At 46.8% G+C, this 22,098-nt stretch overlaps 1 protein-coding gene across 1 annotated transcript in view; it reads left to right on the top strand.

The window, feature by feature from the left end:
- Positions 1–6,525: 6,525 nt before the first annotated feature.
- SLCO5A1 (solute carrier organic anion transporter family member 5A1) overlaps positions 6,526–22,098 on the top strand; it is a 109,275-nt gene continuing 93,702 nt past the window's right edge. Inside the window, exons 1-2 of the mRNA XM_044294173.1 lie at positions 6,526–6,657; positions 14,168–15,556. Coding sequence (XP_044150108.1) covers positions 15,043–15,556 — 514 coding nt within the window. The 5' untranslated portion in view covers positions 6,526–6,657; positions 14,168–15,042. The remainder of the gene's footprint in view (positions 6,658–14,167; positions 15,557–22,098) is intronic.

Here is a 22,098-nt window from a genome sequence, read left to right as displayed (position 1 = left end):
GTGTAAAAAATGGCCTGCAAAATCCGAAAGGTGCACTTTGGAATATGTGCCCCTTTGCCCACCTTGGCATCAAAAAAGTGTCACACATCTGGTATCGCCGTACTCAGGAGAAGTTGGGGAATGTGTTTTGGGGTGCCATTTTACATATACCCATGCTGGGTGAGAGAAATATGTTGGCAAAAGACAACTTTTCCCATTTTTTTATACAAAGTTGGCATTTGACCAAGATATTTTTCTCACCCAGCATGGGTATATGTAAAATGACACCCCAAAACACATTCCCCAACTTCTTCTGAGTACGGCGATACCAGATGTGTCACACTTTTTTGCAGCCTAGATGCGCAAAGGTGCCCAAATTCTATTTAGGAGGGCATTTTTAGACATTTGGATCCCAGACTTCTTCTCACGCTTTAGGGCCCCTAAAAAGCCAGGGCAGTATAAATACCCCACATGTGACCCCACTTTGGAAAGAAGACACCCCAAGGTATCCAATGAGGGGCCTGGCAAGTTCATAGAATTTTTTTTTTTTTCGCATAAGTTAGCGGAAATTGATATTTTTTTGTTTTTTCTCACAAAGTCTCACTTTCCGCTAACTTAGGACAAAAATTTCAATCTTTCATGGACTCAATATGCCCCTCAGCAAATACCTTGGGGTGTCTTCTTTCCAAAATGGGGTCAGTTGTGGGGTGTTTGTACTGCCCTGGCATTTGAGGGTCTCCGCAATCATTACATGTATGGCCAGCATTAGGAGTTTCTGCTATTCTCCTTATATTGAGCATACAGGTAATGAGATTTTTTTTTCCGTTCAGCCTCTGGGCTGAAAGAAAAAAATGAACGGCACAGATTTCTTCATTCGCATCGATCAATGTGGATGAAAAAATCGCTGCCAAAAAAAAAAAAATGGAGGGGAAAGGCGTCTGCCAGGACATAGGAGCTCCGCCCTACATCCATACCCACTTAGCTCGTATGCCCTGGCAAACCAGATTTCTCCATTCGCATCAATCGATGTGGATGAATAAATCATTGCCGGGATTTTTTTTTATATATATATATATATATATATATATATACAAAGTGCTTGCCAAAGCATAGGAACGCCGCCTCCTCCTCAGCTCGTATGCCTCAGCAAACGTATCTGTCACTGCAGAGGAGAAAATCCCGTCTTGCAGCGCCGCATACACCGACTTGCGTGTAATCTGACAGCAGCGCAATGCTTCTGTCAGAATGCACATCGGTGCTGCAGCTGGTCGATCGGTTGGTCCACCTGGAAGGTAAAAAAAGAAAAAAAAAAGAAAAAACCAGGCCACAACGCAATAATTTTATTAACTTTGGAACAGAACATGTAACTTTAACTTTTGGAACTAAACATTAACCTGTTTGCTTACCTGTTTTTTTTTTTTTGTTTTTTTACCTTTATAGAACAAACCTCTCCTTCCCCATGGGACAATGTGCAAAGCGCAAATCGCCCAAAGATGTGGCGAAGTGCGTTATGCACTTTGTCCCATGTGAAAGGAGACGTTTGCAGCAGCTGTGAGTGAATGGGCCCTAATAGCCCTGTGTGCCTATCCTGGTGAGATGATCCCTATGCTAATAGTGTACCTGTGAGTGGTACTTCCGGAAACACTCTCCAAAGCATAGGGCAGGGTGGTCCGGACAGTCAGGACAGAAATAGCGGGTGTCACGCCTTATTCCACTCCTGCTACAGACACGACATTTTTTTCGGGGTGGCGGTCGGTTTGAGGTACCAGCAACGACACTGGGGAAGTGTCGCTCGTGTAGACGGCTAACTACACTGGTGGATGGGGCCACGGAACCTCCTGGATACAGGAGGTTCGCGATGATCTCTTCCTGAAATTTGAGGAAGGATCCAGTTCTCCCAGCCTTACTGTAGAGAACAAAACTATTGTACAGAGCCAATTGAATTAAATATACAGACACCTTCTTATACCAGCGTCTGGTGCGTCGGGAAACTAAATACGGAGACAACATCTGGTCATTGAAGTCGACCCCTCCCATGTGGAGGTTATAGTCGTGGACTGAGAGGGGCTTTTCAATGACACGGGTTGCTCGCTCAATTTGTATTGTCGTGTCTGCGTGAATGGAGGAGAGCATGTAAACGTCACGCTTGTCTCTCCATTTCACCGCGAGCAGTTCTTCGTTACACAGTGCGGCCCTCTGCCCCCTTGCAAGACGGGTGCTAACGAGCCGTTGGGGGAAGCCCGCGCGACTAGTTCGCGCGGTACCACAGGCGCCAATCCGTTCTAGAAACAAATGCCTAAAGAGGGCCACACTTGTGTAGAAATTGTCCACATAAAGATGGTACCCCTTGCCGAATAAGGGTGACACCAAGTCCCAAACTGTCTTCCCACTGCTCCCCAGGTAGTCAGGGCAACCGACCGGCTCCAGGGTCTGATCTTTTCCCTCATAGACCCGAAATTTGTGGGTATAGCCTGTGGCCCTTTCACAGAGCTTATACAATTTGACCCCATACCGGGCGTGCTTGCTTGGGATGTATTGTTTGAAGCCAAGGCGCCCGGTAAAATGTATAAGGGACTCGTCTACGCAGATGTTTTGCTCTGGGGTATAAATATCTGAAAATTTCAGGTTGAAATGGTCTATGAGGGGCCGAATTTTGTGGAGCCGGTCAAAAGCAGGGTGGGCCCTGGGACGGGAGGTGCTGTTATCACTAAAGTGCAGGAAACGCAGGATGGTCTCAAATCGTGTCCTGGACATAGCAGCAGAGAACATGGGCATGTGATGAATTGGGTTCGTGGACCAATATGACCGCAATTCATGCTTTTTTGTCAGGCCCATGTTGAGGAGGAGGCCCAGAAAAGTTTTAATTTCGGAAACTTGGACTGGTTTCCACCGGAAAGGCTGGGCATAAGAGCTTCCCGGGTTAGCGGTTATAAATTGTGTGGCATATCTGTTTGTTTCGGCCACAACTAAGTCTAAAAGCTCCGCAGTCAAGAACAGCTCAAAAAATCCCAGGGCCGAACCGATCTGAGCTGTCTCAACCCGAACTCCAGACTGGGCAGTGAAAGGGAAAACTACGGGTGCGGCTGAAGTTGGGGACTGCCAATCAGGGTTTGCCAGCACCTCTGGGATTCTAGGGGCTCTACGGGCACGTCTTTGCGGTGGCTGCGACGGGGTCACTACTGCACGTGCCACCGTACCAGCTTCAACTGCCCTTCTGGTGCTCGCCACTTCACCATGTTGTACGGCAGTGCTGGTACTAGGTCCAGGGAGGGCTGGGCTGCTGGTGTATGCCTCCCCACTCTGCTGCTCTTGAAGCGGATCCTGCGCAACCTGTGGTCTAGCGACACGGGGCCGGGTACGCCTGCTGCTATCAGGGACCTCAACCTCCTCGTCCGAACTTTGGGTCAGAGAGCCACTGCTTTCTACAGGTTCGTATTCTGACCCGCTGGATTCATCAGATGAGGGTTCCCACTCCTCATCCGACTGGGTCAGAAGCCTGTAGGCCTCTTCAGAGGAATACCCCCTGTTAGACATGTGGGCAACTAAATTTCGGGGTATTCCCTGAGACTACCCAAGAAAAAAAAGCAAGCCTGTCTTACAAAGGGGAGGCTAGCGAAGTACCGGAGGCCGCTGCGGTTGATAAAAAATATCAAAACTGATTTTTTTATCGCCGCAGTGCGTGTAAAGTGAATGTGCAGTGATCAAAAAAAAAAATTTTTTTGTCACTGCGGTGGGGCGGGCGTGGGCGAACGCACGTGTGGGCGACCGATCAGGCCTGATCGGGCAAACACTGCGTTTTGGGTGGAGGGCGAGCTAAAGTGACACTAGTACTATTATAGATCTGACCGTGATCAGTTTTGATCACTTACAGATACTATAAAAGTACAAATGCTGATTAGCGATACGCTAATCAGCGAATAACGGACTGCGGTGCGGTGGGCTGGGCGCTAACTGATCGCTAACTACCTAACCAAGGGACCTAAACTATACCTAAAACCTAACGGTCAATAACAGTGGAAAAAAAAAGTGACAGTTTGCACTGATCACTTTTTTTCCTTTTCACTAGTGATTGACAGGGGCAAGAAGGGGTGATCAAAGGGTTAATTGGGTGCTGGGAGGTGATCTGGGGGCTAAGTGTACTGTAGTGGGTACTCACAGTAATGATGTGCTCCTCTGCTCCTCTCCTGGAACCAACCGACCAAAAGAAGGAGCAGAGGAGCAGAGCAGCCATATAACCCCATCATATTTACTAATATGTGGGGTTAAATGGCTGCTGATTGGATTTTTTGAAAATCATCAACCTGCCAGCCAATGATCGTGGCCGGCAGGTTGATGACGAACTTCTTCTTTGAATTTTGCCGGCCCGCGATGCGCATGCGCGGGCCGGCATACCCGGAAATCTCGCGTCTCGCGAGAGGACGCGCCGGCGCGTCCACTCAGAAGAGCACGACCGCCGCGAAGACGCAATCCTGCGTACGGCGGTCGTGAGGAAGTTAAAATAAAAAATTACGGGGACATTCACATGTGGGAACAAAATATATATTTTTAACCAAAAAGTGTGCTTTTGGTGGGTTTTGAACTAGTGGTGGTCTGTGGATGACACTGTTATGGGGATCTGTGTATTGCACTGTTATGGGGGCATCTGTGAATGGCGCTGTTGTGGATGGCACTGTTATGGGGGCATCTGTGGATGGCATGACAGTGCTATGGGGGGATCTTCAGATGACACATATATAGCATCTTATGCTATGTGTCATCCACAGATCCCCCCATAACAGTGTCCCTGTGTAGTAAATGAGCCCCAATACAGGGGGTGGGGGCCGGCATCTGGTTGTGTAATGGCAGCGGGGCCCGGTGCAGTCACTGTGTTCTATTACACCGGGCCCCGCAGATATAACCTGTAGGCAATGTTAAACTATATAAATCATGTGCAATCCAGCCTGTAGTACTTACTACAATTTTCTGTAGCAGGCAGGAGGCGGGGCGGGCGTCGGCAGCCCGCTCTATTCATAAAGTGGGAGGAGCAGGCGCGTGACGTAGTGAGTTACGTTGTCGCCGCCCGGCCTCCTGCCTACTACGGGAGATTGTGGTAAGTACTACAGGCTGGATTGCACATGATTTCTACAGGTTAGATCTGATTACTACAGTGAGCGGGGCCCAGTGTAATAGAACACAGTGACTGCACCGGGCCCCGCTGCCATTACACAACCAGATGCCGGCCCCCAGCCCCTCCTCCCTCCCCGCTGATATACCCGCTGGCCGCGCTGTGCAGCATTGTGGCGGAGGTGTATCAGTGTAAATTGCAGCATTCGCCCCATAAGACGCACTGCCATTTTGCCCCCACCTTTTTTTTTTGTGGGGGGGGGGGGGAGTGCATCTTATAGGGTGAAAAGTACGGTTTTAATTTGTACATATATTATGTTGTAACCCCTAAAGGGATTTCTTTTTGGTCAGTTGACCGTTTGGGATTTTGTAGAAATTATCCCAAGGGTCCCATCTGGGGCCTTTATCTAGGGCACAGTATCAGCTTAGCACAATTATTTTTGGAGGACACTATTAGTTTAGTGTCAGGGGCAGTATTTGCTGGGCACTGTTATTTTTTTAGGGCGCTATGTGGAAATAATTATTGGAGGGGGCACTATCTGTGTGGTACTGGTATTTTGACAGAGACTGTTTCTGCAGTATAGTATTGGGGAGCACAGCAGTGTATTAGGGGTGGCAGGATGGGGTATTCAGAAAGTGGAGAGGAGGATGGAAAAGTAGGAAACTTTTTAGATGTCTGCCAAACTCCGCAGAGACAAGAGATGGGTGAAAGAAATCATCATGGCGGTCTGGTCTGAAAGGAGAAGATGAGGAAAGAGAACGTCTACATCAGAGGAGACGTCAGTGGATGTAAGAGGTGTGGGGTGCTGTATTACCCTGTATGTTTTGTACCTCTGTAATGATTTCCACGTATGCCTTTAACAGTAGGGCTGGAGGGAAGGGGTTAGGTTGAGAATTTGGCATGTGGGGGGGGGGGGGGGGGGCGGAGGGGTCCACATTTCACCTCAGGCAGCAGAAAGGCTAGATGCACTCCTGTGTATATATATATATATATATATATATATAATTGTATTATTTAGCACATTCCCTGCTCTTCGTTTTGTTTTTTTCAACCCAATTAAATGCTCAGTCTGCATAATTGTAGCTAGGTGACCATGTTTTAGACTGTCAGTGCCCTACCTTGCTGGGGTTAGTCCAATTCAGTGATGGCTGCACAGCTGGAGTTGCTAGGAACAAGTGTCAGAAGCGCAGGGGCCCCCGCTCCGCACTCGCCCCCGGGCTCCTCTCTGCCATGTGTCACTCACTTCCCTTCAGACCTGAGCACCAGCGATGGGCGGGGCTTCTCACAGCAGGTGGGGAGGGGCCGGGAGAGAACAGACGGACAATGGGAATGCTGCGCGCTGATTGGCTGATGGGCTCCGCTCTGCTCCCTCTGATTGGCTTACTCAGCGGCGCTTGCCCCTTGCATCCCGCTAGAGCAGATTGTGAGGCAGAAGAGAGTGGCTGTGACCGGCTGCCCCTCGTCCAGTGGGATAACGGGACCGGGCGCCGCACGTCAGCTCCTTCTGCCTGTAGGAAGAACCGGGGGGAGCACGCATGGTGGCCGAGCACACACAGCGGTCACTGGCTCGCACGGTGAGTAGTTGAGCTCTGCTACATCCTTCCTTTCTTCACTATAGTTTGCCCCATAACTCCAGATAAAGTGCCGGTTGTCCCGCTGGTGGGCGCACCACTACACACTGTCATCCTATCAGCCTGGCAGCCTGCTCTGCTCCCATTACTATAAGTGAGGGGGGTGAGACAAAGGCACAGGCTGAGGATGGGATTACAGCAGGGAACAAAGGGGGCAATGCTGGTACTGGGGGCTGTGCTGCCATCCTGCCACCTTCCCGTGCTGAGGACAGATGGTGCCTTCAGGAGCAGATCAGCTCCTGTACACAGTCGCCCTGTCCCCTCATACATTCTGTGCAGCCCCCTATTACATTACTGTCTCCTCCTGGCCTGTCCTGCCATGACCCAGCGCTCATCTCCTGCCAGATCACTCAATATCAGCTGCTTAGTCCTTGGAGAACAAGGAAACGCTCAGGGCTGATCTTGGAGGGTCCATCTCTGAGGTGCATAATGAACTATTTCTTGGGATTCCATAGGACGTGTATGTGGTTAAAGGGGACACGAGCCCGGAGATTTGTCATTTCTATTGCCCTTGACTTGAGAACAGATGGCCTTGGGTCAATGCCTTGTGTATAGACACATGCATCACATAGGTGTCCAATAGGTGTGGGAATATACACATGCATCACATACGTGTCCCATTGGTGTAGGTATAGACACATACATCCCATAGGTGTCCAATAGGTGTGGGAATATACACATGCATCACATACGTGTCCCATTGGTGTAGGTATAGACACATACATCCCATAGGTGTCCAATAGGTGTGGGAATATACACATGCATCACATACGTGTCCCATTGGTGTAGGTATAGACACATACATCACATACGTGTCCCATTGGTGTAGGTATAGACACATACATCACATACGTGTCCCATTGGTGTAGGTATAGACACATACATCACATACGTGTCCCATTGGTATAGGTATAGACACATACATCACATAGGTGTCCCATAGGTATAGACACATGCATCACATACGTGTCCCATAGGTATAGGTATAGACACATACATCACATAGGTGTCCCATAGGTATAGACACATGCATCACATACGTGTCCCATAGGTATAGGTATAGACACATACATCACATACGTGTCCCATAGGTGTAGATACACACATCACATCTATTGTATCTAGACAGCTGCGTAGCTAAAGACTCATGGTCCCTGGTGCAAGACTTCAGCTTGAGCCCCTTCCCTCAGTGCTTTGTGGCCAGAGAAGCACAAACAGCCCCCCCCATTCCAAATTTTTGAACTAACCCCTTCCCTCCAGCCAGAGGTGTAACTTGACCACCATGGACTTTCTAAACCTAAACCTAAGTAGCCTATTCCTACTTTTATCTATGCCCCCGTTACGCCCAAAATCTAACGTTTATAATATGCTAATTAGCCTATAGGAGCAGGGGGGGGGGGGGCTGTTCCGGCTCCTAGAAGCTCCGTTCTCCCACCTTTGTCGCCTCCCTCCAAGTCCTGGTTGACAGGGCCAGGCAGCGCTTGCATCTGTCTGCCAAAACTGTGCTCTGGCGAAATCTCGTGCTGTTCAGCATGAGGGAAAGACGCTTGCAGGGACTCCAGAACCCGTATGGTGCAGGGACCCCAGAACCCGTATGGTGCAGGGACCCCAGAACCCGTATGGTGCAGGGACCCCAGAACCCGTATGGTGCAGGGACCCCAGAACCCGTATGGTGCAGGGACCCCAGAACCCGTATGGTGCAGGGACCCCAGAACCCGTATGGTGCAGGGACCCCAGAACCCGTATGGTGCAGGGACCCCAGAACCCGTATGGTGCAGGGACTCCAGAACCCGTATGGTGCAGGGACTTCAGCACCCGTATGGTGCAGGGACCCCAGAACCCGTATGGTGCAGGGACCCCAGAACCCATGTGGTGCAGGGACCCCAGAACCCATATGGTGCAGGGACCCCAGAACCCATATGGTGCAGGGACCCCAGAACCCGTATGGTGCAGGGACTCCAGAACCCGTATGGTGCAGGGACTCCAGAACCCGTATGGTGCAGGGACTCCAGAACCCGTATGGTGCAGGGACTCCAGAACCCATATGGTGCAGGGACCCCAGAACCCGTATGGTGCAGGGACTCCAGAACCCGTATGGTGCAGGGACTTCAGCACCCGTATGGTGCAGGGACTCCAGAACCCGTATGGTGCAGGGACCCCAGAACCCGAATGGTGCAGGGACCCCAGAACCCGAATGGTGCAGGGACTCCAGAACCCGTATGGTGCATGGACTCCAGAACCCGTATGGTGCAGGGACTCCAGAACCCGTATGGTGCAGGGACTCCAGAGGCGAATTAGCATATTATACAAGTTCGATTTCTGGTGTAACAGGGGCATAGATAAAAGTAGGAATAGGCTAGTTAGGTTTAGGTGACATTAGCACATCACTAATGTCAGCCAGCTTAATAGGGTTAAATCTGGTGACAGAAACTCTTTAAGGGGAAAAAAAATCCTTCCCGACTCCATTCAGGCAATCAGAATAACTCCCCGGATCAACGACCCCTCTCTAGTAGCTATAGCCTGTAGTAATATATATATATAATTTTTTAACTTTTATAATAATTTTTAATTTTTAGATATTATTTATATAAAATCTCCAAGCCACAACTACATGACAAATAATAGAAGATGGCAGGGGTCTTGATTTTATTGTGAACTCCTCCTCAGTATATCTTCATTATACCGACACCAACTTGCCCTGGGCACACAATACATAATAGTCACGTCCTTGGCCAAAGTTATTAGAGTAGGATTTTCATGTGTTAAAGGTCTCCTTCAACAATGGATGCTAAGAGAACAGAGAGCTCACAATCAAAGTAATAGGAGCCGTGCAAACTCTCCATCCATTGTGCAGGGCTGGTGCATAGCCGGGAATTGTAAGCGGAGGAGCCCCCGTTGTCCTTGGTGGATTGCCTGGGTTCATAATGTATGGGTCAGCAGTTTTAAGAAGTGATTTGCTTATGAAGTCCTTTAATGTTCCTCTGCACGTTACCAGACTGTAATGGTGGCAGATATGTGAAATCTTACATATGTGTCAGTATCTGCAGCAATGTCAGATACTGGGCTGCTATGGAGAATTCTGCTAAGTGCTCTGCTGACAGATCTGAATTCCATAAGGCGCCATTTCTCCATGAAGATAAGTATGCGTGCCTAGAAGTCTTCCTCCTCCCGTTATCCATACATTGCTGCTATATTTAGGGCACTATTTTCAGAGTATATGGAATACATGTTTTATTGAAAAGCAGGTAGTGTCTTCTATATTTCTAAAAATAAGGCAAACAATTCTGGCACCCAAACTATCAAAAATCATTATTTATTGAAAAATCTATAAAAAAATAAAAAAAAACATGAGACAGAGCCCAAGTCCTATAGTGACTAGTGACACTGGTTCTTACTCATAGCGTGTCTTCTATGTGTCAGTTACCCTAGACCCAATTAACCTGAAGCTTTCAGCAACAAAATTGCTCTCTCAGCCCAAACCATTGTCCTCTCGAGCCCCACACTTCAGGGTTTCCCTGATCAGCTTCTTTCAGATCATAAGAATTTCAGCACCTGTATGAAGCAGCGACTTTACCAGGGACTTCTCTACCTGTATGGGCAGGGACTTCAGAACCAATATAGAGCAGGGATTTCTCCACCTGAATGAAATAGGGACTTCAGCACCAGTGTGGAGCAGGAACTTCAGCACCCGTATGGAGCAGCAACTTCAGCACCCGTATGGAGCAGGGACTTCAGCACTCGTATGGTGCAGGGACTCCAGAACCTGTATGGTGCAGGGACTCCAGAACCAATATGGTGCAGGGACTCCAGAACCCGTATGGTGCAGGGACTCCAGAGCCCGTATGGTGCAGGGACTCCAGAACCCGTATGGTGCAGGGACTCCAGAACCCGTATGGAGCAGGGACTTCAGCACTCGTATGGTGCAGGGACTCCAGAACCTGTATGGTGCAGGGACTCCAGAACCAGTATGGTGCAGGGACTCCAGAACCCGTATGGTGCAGGGACTCCAGAACCCGTATGGTGCAGGGACTCCAGAGCCCGTATGGTGCAGGGACTCCAGAGCCCGTATGGTGCAGGGACTCCAGAACCCGTATGGTGCAGGGACTCCAGAACCCGTATGGTGCAGGGACTCCAGAACCCGTATGGTGCAGGGACTCCAGAACCCGTATGGTGCAGGGACTCCAGAACCCGTATGGTGCAGGGACTCCAGAACCCGTAGGTGCAGGGATTCCAGAACCCGTATGGTGCAGGGATTCCAGAACCCGTATGGTGCAGGGACTCCAGAACCCGTATGGAGCAGGGACTCCAGAATCCGTATGGTGCAGGGACTCCAGCAGACGTATGGTGCAGGGACTTCAGCAGACGTATGGTGCAGGGACTTCAGCAGACGTATGGTGCAGGGACTTCAGCACTCGTATGGTGCAGGGACTCCAGAACCCGTATGGTGCAGGGACTCCAGAACCCGTATGGTGCAGGGACTCCAGAACCCGTATGGTGCAGGGATTCCAGAACCCGTATGGTGCAGGGATTCCAGAACCCGTATGGTGCAGGGATTCCAGAACCCGTATGGTGCAGGGACTCCAGAACCCGTATGGTGCAGGGACTCCAGAACCCGTATGGTGCAGGGACTCCAGAACCCGTATGTTGCATGGACTCCAGAACCCGTATGGTGCAGGGACTCCAGAACCCGTATGGTGCAGGGACTCCAGAACCCGTATGGTGCAGGGACTCCAGAACCCGTATGGTGCAGGGACTCCAGAACCCGTATGGTGCAGGGACTCCAGAACCCGTATGGTGCAGGGACTCCAGAACCCGTATGGTGCAGGGACTCCAGAACCCGTATGGTGCAGGGACTCCAGAACCCGTATGGTGCAGGGACTCCAGAACCCGTATGGTGCAGGGACTCCAGAACCCGTATGGTGCAGGGACTCCAGAACCCGTATGGTGCTGGGACTCCAGAACCCGTATGGTGCAGGGACTCCAGAACCCGTATGGTGCAGGGACTCCAGAACCCGTATGGTGCAGGGACTCCAGAACCCGTATGGTGCAGGGACTCCAGAACCCGTATGGTGCAGGGACTCCAGAACCCGTATGGTGCAGGGACTCCAGAACCCGTATGGTGCAGGGACATCAGAACCCGTATGGTGCAGGGACATCAGAACCCGTATGGTGCAGGGACTCCAGAACCCGTATGGTGCAGGGACTTCAGAATCCGTATGGTGCAGGGATTCCAGAACCCGTATGGTGCAGGGACTCCAGAACCCGTATGGTGCAGGGACTCCAGAACCCGTATGGTGCAGGGACTCCAGAACCCGTATGGTGCAGGGACTCCAGAACCCGTATGGTGCAGGGACTCCAGAACCCGTATGGTGCAGGGACTCCAGAACCCGTATGGTGCAGGGACTCCAGAACCCGTATGGTGCAGGGACTCCAGAACCCGTATGGTGCAGGGACTCCAGAACCCGTATGGTGCAGGGACTCCAGAACCCGTATGGTGCAGGGACTTCAGCACCTGTAGTCAGTCCTCCTTATAAACTGTTGCTGGATCTATCAGAGAGTGGGAGGTTGAAAGTTCAGTTTTAGCCTGAATTTACATTTTAAAGTTTTGATGATGTTAATATAATCGACAAGTGTCCTAGTTTCCAGAGACTGTAAATAGCGTTGAAGCTATGTCCCTAGAATATTGATCACCCACACAGCTCGGCCGTCATCCTGTTTCTTAAGCAGAAGATTCCTAATACATGGTGAAAATACCCTGTCTATTAATGTGTATTACTGGGCTCCTGAGGAAAAGGAAAACATCATATACAGATCACTGGCTTTGTATAAGGCTACACGACCGTATGTGTTTTAAAGTCCGCAAATTGCGGATCTGCAAAACACGGATACCGGCCGTGTGAATGTAGCCGGCCCTATGATAGAAATGCCTATTCTTGTCCGCATGCTCTATCTTTTTTACAGGGCCGTGGAACGGATCTACGGATGCGGATAGCACATTGAAATGAATGGGTCCGCACCTGTTCCGCAAAATTGCGGAACGGATGTGGAGCCAAAAATATGGTTGTGTGAATGTAGCCTAACCGTAATAATGTAAATGGCTTTAGAGTTATCAAATTTACAAAACAAAAATTAGGGAACAGTACAAGAGGGAGCTGTTAATTGTATCATACATACAAAACAAGAATGCCATGTATTTATTTCTACACTATATATGTTTATATATATATATATATATATATATATATATATTTTTTTTTATTTATGACCTATCCTCTGAATAGTTCATCATTATCTGATTGGTGGTGGTCCAACACCCTAGACGCCCCCCCCCCCCCCCCACCGATTAGCTGTTTGAAAAGGCATTGGCGCTCGTAGCAGCTCTGTGACCTCTCTCAGATCACCAGATTCAGTTCAATGGGGCTGTGCTGCGCCTAGGCCACGTGGCCGATGAACGCGACGTCACATGAACTAGGCAAAGCTGCGAGAAGGCTACGGTGCTACTGCGAGCACTGGTGCCTTCTCAAACAGCTGATCCAGGTGTCGTACCCCCACTGACCAGATACTGATGACCTATCCAGAGGATAGGTCATCAGTTAAAAAGTCTCAGAACACCCCTTTAAAGAGGCTTTCCGGGAGAAGAATATCCTCAGGATAGGTCAGCAGTATTAGAATGGGGGTCTGAGTCCCTGCACCGCCACAATCAGCTGTTTGAAAAGGCTGTGAGGCTCCGGTGAGCAATGGGGTCTCCTCCCAGCTTACCAAGCACAGCGTTGTACATTGTATATCATCTGCATTTTGGTGCACTTGGTATTGCAGCCCAGGGCCATTGACTTGTGTGGGACTGAGTTGCGCTTAGGCCATGTGACTGATGAATGTGACATTACTGGCCTGAGAAGAGGCTGCAACACGGACCGGACCGGCATGGCCTCTTAAAATATCTGATCTTTGGGAGTGCAAGGAATCGGACCCCTACCGATCAGATATTGATGACCTATCTTGAGGATCGGTCATTTTATTCCTGGAAAGCCTCTTGAAATGAATATGGACTGATAGTACCTGCATGGCTATTATTGGTCACAATCAGTTGTATGTTTTGGCCATATCATGGAGGTTATTCGTAAAACCAGACAAGTACCATGTAACATTGATTATCTCGTGACAATGACAATCTCTGTCAAGGGGTGGGATAGGTTAGGCAGCAAGTGAACAGTCTGTTCTTGAAGTTGATGAAGAGCAGGAAAATGGGCAAGTGTAAGGATCTGAGCAAAATTTTGATTGTGGCTGCAGTTGCATGAAAATTGTTCTCACTTTTGCAGTTCATGTATTTTTTTATAAATATGTGCAATGTAGAAGAGTTAGCACATTTAGCACTTAAGGTTCCCTAAGCCTCGCCCGTGTTTTGCTGACAGAAGCACAGCACTGACCTCCTTTGCTTTCTTTCTCTGCATTACAGATCAGCACATTTGCCAGTGGAGACATTTACTGGAGACAATGGGGACGAAAGAACTGCCTGTGGTGGAACCAGAGATGTGAAAGATGACGGTGATCGCAGAAGAGCAATGCATTGTGTCCCAGCCTCCTCTCTTATAATGCCTCCTCTTTGTTGATCACCATCTTATCCGGATGGAACAGTTTGCAGGAAATCAGCGCAGGAACAGCTGCTTGGCTGTTTTTCTAATAATCCCTAGGACATCCATTCTAAAGACTATTAAGTTCCTTCTAACACCTCTATGGATAGTAGAAGGCCAGTGCAGGACCACTGCTGTTCTATAGGTGAAATGGTTTAGAATATGACATTAGTATTTCAATACATTTCTATATCATTTCACATTTTAGTCATTATTAGAACAAGACATATTTTCCAGCCATGGCCCTGGAAGATCCCAGTCCACAATTATTCAGCGTCACTTACCACTCTAGTGAGGGTCATGAAGAACCGGAACCCGTGGAAAAAAATGACACTTGCAGGTCACTAAGTTTGCCTGTCTTAAATGGGTGCTGTAAGGCAAACTATCAAGAATTTCAGCCAACGGAGGTAGATACATCACAGACGACAGCGGTTATAGGAAAAAACTTTTTTTTACATAGTCAAAAAGAATCAAACTTGAAAAAAGGCCATCACAGAACCTTGTCCTCTCAAAGCAGCGCACCTTCCTCTAGGACAATCTTTTCTTTTGCAGCCTCTGGCTTTCTAAGTGCAGAGAAGGCAGAATGCAGCGGCACCATTACCAATAAAAAGGCATTTCTCCATCCATAACGCTCTCTACAATAAAAAGCAGCCGTTGTCTCGGCATAGCGCTGACAGATTCTAGATGCTTTCTTGTCTGCATGTGCTTTTTGACTTTTATCCAATCATTGATGGTGTCTGGCTACTTAAGTAGCGTAATTACTACTATTGAAAGGAGGTATAGTCTAAAGAGCTCAGAGTCTGGTCTTTTGGTGAGCTGTTTTGATATCGGTAGTCTTTTAGTGGTTGTTTTCATCAGCTATTTCGGTGGACGAGGACGTCGACCACGTTGGCTCGCTGTAGGGGGCTTGCTCATTGCCGTTGGAGCAGCTCTGTTCTCCTTACCTCATTTCATTTCTCCACCTTATCAAATTCAGGAGCTGAACTCTTCTGTTTCAAAGGAAGGGTTGTGCACAAATGGCAACACAACTGCCAAAGATCCCTTAGATTCCTCCATGTGTCCCGGAGACTCGGCTGGAAAAGACCATTCTCTGTATGTAGCTTTATTCATCTGCGCTCAAATTCTCATTGGCATGGGATCCACTCCGATCTACACTCTGGGCCCAACATACTTGGATGACAATGTTAAGAAGGAGAATGCTTCACTTTACTTAGGTAAGTGTACAAAGCACTGTCTGTCTGATGAAACAGTATGCATTTCAGTGCTCCACATGCAGTGACCATTGTTGGGCCTGAAATCAGAGAGGATCGTGAAAGCTACATGATCCAGCAAAGTATTTGATTGCTCTTGTATGGTCAGCAGTTTTTTTTCTCCTAGGTTAACTAGCCATTATTGCACAGAGGGGGTTAATTTTAACTTTCTCTCGATCAATTTACTAGGTGTGAATCAGGTTAAATTTCATGGAGATGGGACTTTTTATGTGACTATGGAATACAAATTGTCTTGATTTGTGCATTGATTGCATGATGTTGTTAATTCCAAAATGTTTAAAGGGGTTTCCCACAAAAAATATTATTATGAAATAAACAGAGCAGTTCAACTGAAGTATTATTGCAATATACATATAATAAAACTATTTCATAGTGCCCCTTGCTTTTTATCCTTCTGGTCCAACATCTCCTGCATTTAGAGGTGGACTAACATGCCCCGCATCTTCCCTGTTCCCTTCCCATCCCCTCATTGCTGGTGTAGTGATTATCAAATGAAGTAGGTAAATGGTCTAGACACCAATCATTACAAAATACTTCTAATTTTATAGAGGTATATATCTATACCTCTCTCTAGACCAGTGGTGGCGAACCTATGGCACGGGTGCCAGAGGCGGCACTCAGAGCCCTATCTGTGGGCACTCGCACCCTGGAAAAAGTCTATGGTGTACCAATATGCCTTAAACTTTTCCTGCAATTAATCAGTGCAGGGCGCACTATGAACAGCACAGGCAGCGCACTGAATGTAGGCGGGCTATTATAGCTAAATGATAAAGTACATGGAAGATATACTATAGTGGACTGTGGTATTCAGGTTAAATTGCCGTGTTGGCACTTTGCGAAAAATAATGGGTTTTGGGTTGCAGTTTGGGCACTCGGTCTCTAAAAGGTTCACCATCACTGCTCTAGACGGTAGAGAAGAAAAATGTGTTGGACTATTTTCTTTGCAGAAAAGGAAGGGTAACCAGAGAACAAGAACTAACATATTTTCTGCCTTATAAGACTCACCTGCCCATAAGATGCACCTTGGTTTTAGAGGAGGAAAATAAGAAAAAAAATATTTTCATTAGACCTCAGATTAGACCACCAGTCAGACCCCAATGGTAATCAGACCTCAGCTTAGAACCCCCCAATCAAAAGCCCAATTTTATTCAGACCTCAGATCAGATGCCCAATGTTCATAAGACCCCAAATCAGACTTCAGACCAGACCCCCAATGTGAAAAAGACCCTCATTCTGACCTCAGATCAAAGCCCCAATGTGAATAAGACTCCTCATTCAGACCCCCAATGTGAATAACCCCCAATCAGACCTCAGATCAGAGCCCCAAAGTGAATAAAACCCACATCAGACCCCCATGTTCATCAGACCTCAAATCAGAGCCCCAAAGTGAATAAAACCCACATCAGACCCCCATGTTAATCAGAGCTCAGATCAGACAAAAAATGAATCAACTTGCCTCTCCTGAGATTCAGCTCTCTTCCTGGTCTTCCTGCAATGCTGTGACCTGACATCGCACAGCATGAGAACGCGCCGACATCCTCACTCTGTGTGCACGTCATAGCGCGTGGAGCCCTGCAGGAGAAGACGAGGAAGCCCTGAGTACCAGGCCTGCACGGGGACTGGTGAATACAGTTTATGGGGAATATGGTCCTCCTGTACTAATGAGTGCTTCCATAATTGAAGCTTTCATTAGTATTTTCTGCATAAGATTTTTTTGGGAAAAAGTGTCTTATAGGGTGAAAAATATGGTGATTGCAGTGCATCCTGGGAGATGCAGGTGCTTGATGAACTGTTGCCCACCCACAAAAATTGAAGACAGTCCAACAGATAAGTGGGTAAACGAGTTTTACATTTATGGGATAACCCTTTTAACTGCTTGTAGAATTTTGTTCAATGGGGCAAATTTCATTGTGCTACTACAAACTGGAGTAAGTGGGCTCTGAAAACCGATGTAGCTGTAGTTATCTGTCACTTTAAGGGTCCATTCACACGTCCATGAATGTGCAATTCTGCGGAACGGGTGCGGACCCATTAATTCTCTATGGGGCAGAAATGGATGCGGACAGCACACAGTGCCGCGGCTCTGGAAAAAAATAGAATATGTCCTATTCTTAGGCAGTTCTATGGGGGTGCCGGCCGGGTGTATTGCGTATTGCAATACACCTATGGACATGTGAATGGACCCTTACATGGCAGCATTTTGGTGAGTGTTTTGCATCAGTATTTGAAAGCCAAAACCAGGACTGGGTCCAGAACATGGAAGAGGTACAAATCCCTTTAAAGATCTATGGCACTGAATGTTATTTGGGTAAGATTCCATTCGAATTAATACCTTAAAAAATAGATCTGTGTTGCAAAATGAGATTTTCAAAGTTGATATTCATTAATGGAACTTGTCTAACCCCAATTAGTGTAGTAAAAAGATGTGGCCTGGAAGGGCTCAGCACTGTGTGGGAAAGGCACTGGTCCAGTATGAAATCGGCAATGTGATAAGTGACCTTGGTTGCAGGAGTAAGGCACCTTGTACTTTAATATGCTAGGTTATTACACCAGCTGTTCTGCTATGTATAATCCAGGGCACATGGGAATTTACATGCACTTGTCTGTTGGTATAACTTACACAAATCAAATATTTCATGCCATTTATTATTAGTTTCAGAACTAGCCTTAAAGGAAGTCAAATATCACATTTCTTTTGTTCTTCCTTAACATTCATTTGATACATCACGTTACCTCGAACATTGATCCGGGATTCTTAAAATTCTGGCGTGAAAGACTAAGCGGTAGCAAGGTCATATGCCGAGGCTGCAAAAAAGAAGTTGCATTAGTAAAAATATGAAATTTGACATAAGTATTCAGACCTTTTACTCAGTACGTAGTTGAAGCACCTTGAGGGATTTCTTGCAGTTTTTCTCTGCAGATCTTCTCAAGCTCTGTCAGGTTGGATGGGGACAGTCGGTAGACAGCCACTTTCAGGACTCTCCAGAGATATTTAGTTGGGTTCAAGTCAGGGGTCTGGCTGGGCCCATCAAGGACAATCACAGAGTTGTCTGTAAGTCACCTTGTGTTGTCTTGGCTGTGTACTTAAGGGTCAATGTCTTGTTGGAATGTGAACCATCTGCCCAGTATGAGGCCCAGAACACAGTGGATCAGGTTTTCATTAAGAATATCTCTGTACTTTGCTCCATTCAGCTTTCCCTAAACTCTGACCAGTCTCCCTGTCCCAGCCACTGAAAAACACACCCACCGCATGATACTGCCACCACCATGCTTTACTGTAGGGTTGGTATTGGGCAGGTAATGAGCAGTGCTTGGTTTTCTCCAGACATGACACTTAAAATTGAGGCCAGAAAGTTCAATCATCAGACCAAACAATCTTGTTTCTCACAGCTGGAGAGTTCTTTAAGTGCTTTTTTTGCAAACTCCAAGTGGGTTTTCATGTGTCTTTTACTGAGGAGATGCTTCTTTCTGGCCATAAAGCCCAGATTGGTGGAGTGCTGCAGTTATGGTTGACCTTCTGGATGTATTGTCCCGTCTGTACACAAGATCTTTGGAGCTGTACACAAGATCTTTGGTTACCCCTTACCAAGGCCCTTTTCCTCCAGTACTTAGTTTGGAGAGGCAGCCAACTCTAGGAAGAGGCCTGGTTGTTCAAAACTTCTTCCTTTTAAGAATTATTGAGGCCACCGTGCTCTTTGGGACTTTCAGTACAGCAAAATTTTTTGGTACCCTTCTCCAGATCTGTGCCTCTACACAATACTGTCTCTGAGCTCTACAGGCAGTTCTTTCCTCCTCGTGGCTTTATTTTTGCTCTGCTATGCATTTTCAGCTGTGAGACCTTATATACAGTAGACATGGCTGAGTCTTTCTAAATCATGTCCAATCAACTGAATTTGCACAGGTGATTACAATCAAGGTGTAGAAACATCTCAAAGATGATCAAGAGAAATTGGAAATATAGCAAAGTGTCTGAATAAGGCTACTTTCACATCTGCGCTTTCCTTTCCGATATTGAGATCTGTCATAGGAACTCAATAGCGGGGGAAAATGCATCAATGAGGAAAAACTGAACTGAACAAAACGGAATGCACCAGAATGCATTTCGTTTGGTTGCATCCCCATCGCGGACAGAATAACACAGCGTTTTTCTGTCCGCAATGTGGTGCGGAGCAAGACCGATTCGTCATGACTCACAATGTAAGTCAATGGGGACGGATTCCCCCATTGAGTTTCTATGGTGTTAATGACGGATCCGTCTTGGCTATTTTAAAGATAATACAAACGGATCCGTTCATAACGGATACAGACGGTTGTATTATCATGACGGAAGCGTTTTTGCTGATCCATGAAGGATCCATCAAAAATGCTGGAGTAAAAGTAGCCTTATTATGTCCATGCAAAATGTTTGTTTTTCCTTTTTAATACATTTGCAAACATTTTTTAAATTCTATTTTGATTTTTATATGGGGGATTGAGTACAGAATGATGGGGGAAACTCTTTTTTATTTTTATTTATTATTTTAGCACAATATCGCGAGATAAAATGTGAAATAAAGCTTGAAGACTTTCCGAACGCACTGTTTCATGGGCAAAACAATCTTTTTCTAGAACATACAAGCCAGGAGAGCTGACAGGTCCTAATTAAAGAGACTATCTGGCTGATAACTTTTGTTTAAAAAAAAAATCAAAATCAAAATAGCATAATAAAACAAAGAACTGATACCTCACCGATCCCTACTGCTCTTGTTCTGATACTTCTTATCTGCTGGTCTCTGCTTCCTGGTCCCTCTAGACATACAGCAGATGACCACTCAGCCAGTGATTCGCTAAGCAGTATTTTCCTCAGGAAGCAGTGAGTTTTTTATATTTTCTGATTATAGATTATTTTATTTTCTGTACGTGATTATAGGGGTGGCCATCCGGTCTGAGCTGCTGTTAACCGCATTTAGAGATATGCTTTAAAGCATCCACATGAACTGTAGGCACAGTGGGCAGGAGATTTTCATTGCCGTCTATAGAAGCGTTTTCTAGACATACTGCGTGACCAGTGCAGAGATCATTGTGCAGGGAGGGGGAGTAGATAAGTTGTGACATCACCTATTGTAAACGATGGATCCTGTCTTATTCTGTACAAATGTGTTATCTGTCATTGTAATCCTGCCTGTGATGATAAGATAACTGCCAAAAAGTGATGTCTACAGAACTTAGCCTATTATTAGGCTTAGTGGCCAGTGAGAAAAGTAGCATTTTAACATTGTAACACGGTTCTTTAGAAATGAAAGTGCAACTCAAGCACTAATTCTGATGTTTGCTTTCCATCGTGGCATAGCAATTACCTCTGAGCTACAGTTCTATAATGCTGACCTGCAGTGAATCATCTCCAGTTTTTGCCTGCATGTTACATTGACCAGGTTTGATGAGGGAGATCTTCATTTTGACTACTTTTGAAAGTGGTAGCCTAGAAATGAAAAGCCCTAGAGGATTCCAAGCGCTGCCGCTAGTCACGCGATGGTCTTCACGATGCCTGATGTTGTGTGCTCCACATTTACTTGCTGCATTAATATGATTTTGGCTAATTTGTATCTCTTGTTTTATCTAATGATTGTTTGCTTTCCTTTTATACCTCTGTTATAGTATTGTTTGGCCCGTTTGAAGCGAACACAATAGGAGGTGCACACCTCGGAGTTATTTGTAGAAGGATATAGTATTCTGTAAAATGTTTCTGTTACAAGGTTGTTCTGTATTGTTACTGTGGTTTCTTGGCTCATGGGCTTCTGTGAAAACCAGCAGTTTGAGGCGTGCGTGGGTGAGATGCAGGCGAGTGGAAATAGATTACTTAGCTCTCATTTTGGCCCCCACAGATGAATCCTACCCAACAGTTTGCGAGGATAGAATTAGTTAACCGTATTGCCTTTTCTGCCAATATAAAAGTGAGAGACCCATGTACCGTTAATCCGTGTAATCCATCAATCAATAGAGAAAACATATTACATTTTTAAGTATCTTCCACCTACATACAGCAGAGACAGCTACTTATTCAGCATTTATTCATCTCATTGCATCTAATAAATTCACTATTAGAGACAGCAATGTACCGATTTCTGCCCAGAACACTAAAGGCTTTATTCTGTCCTATCGATCCTCTGCTTTCTTATAAACCGATGACATGGCCAGAAGTATTGGGGCTCACCTCCTAACCATTGAATTCTGGTGTTTCATTCACTCCCATGGCCACGGGCGTGTAAACAATTTGTGAAACAGAGGCACATTCTAAAGAGTTCCCTGCATTCTTGTGTGCTGCTGTAGTAGGCTGTCACCATTGGAAAAAGTCACTTGTGAAATTTCTTCTAGTGCGGACCAGTCAAGTTCTTCCATGCCTTTATGGACCTTGCTTTGTGCACTGGGGCACAGTCATGTTGGAACAGAAAAGAGCCTTCCCCAAACGGTTCCCACCTAGATATTCCACAATCAACCATGAGTGGTAT

The sequence above is a fragment of the Bufo gargarizans genome, chromosome 5 (genome assembly GCF_014858855.1).
Source record: "Bufo gargarizans isolate SCDJY-AF-19 chromosome 5, ASM1485885v1, whole genome shotgun sequence".
NCBI classification, from domain to species: domain Eukaryota; kingdom Metazoa; phylum Chordata; class Amphibia; order Anura; family Bufonidae; genus Bufo; species Bufo gargarizans.
This window is presented reverse-complemented; position numbering and strand designations above follow the sequence as displayed.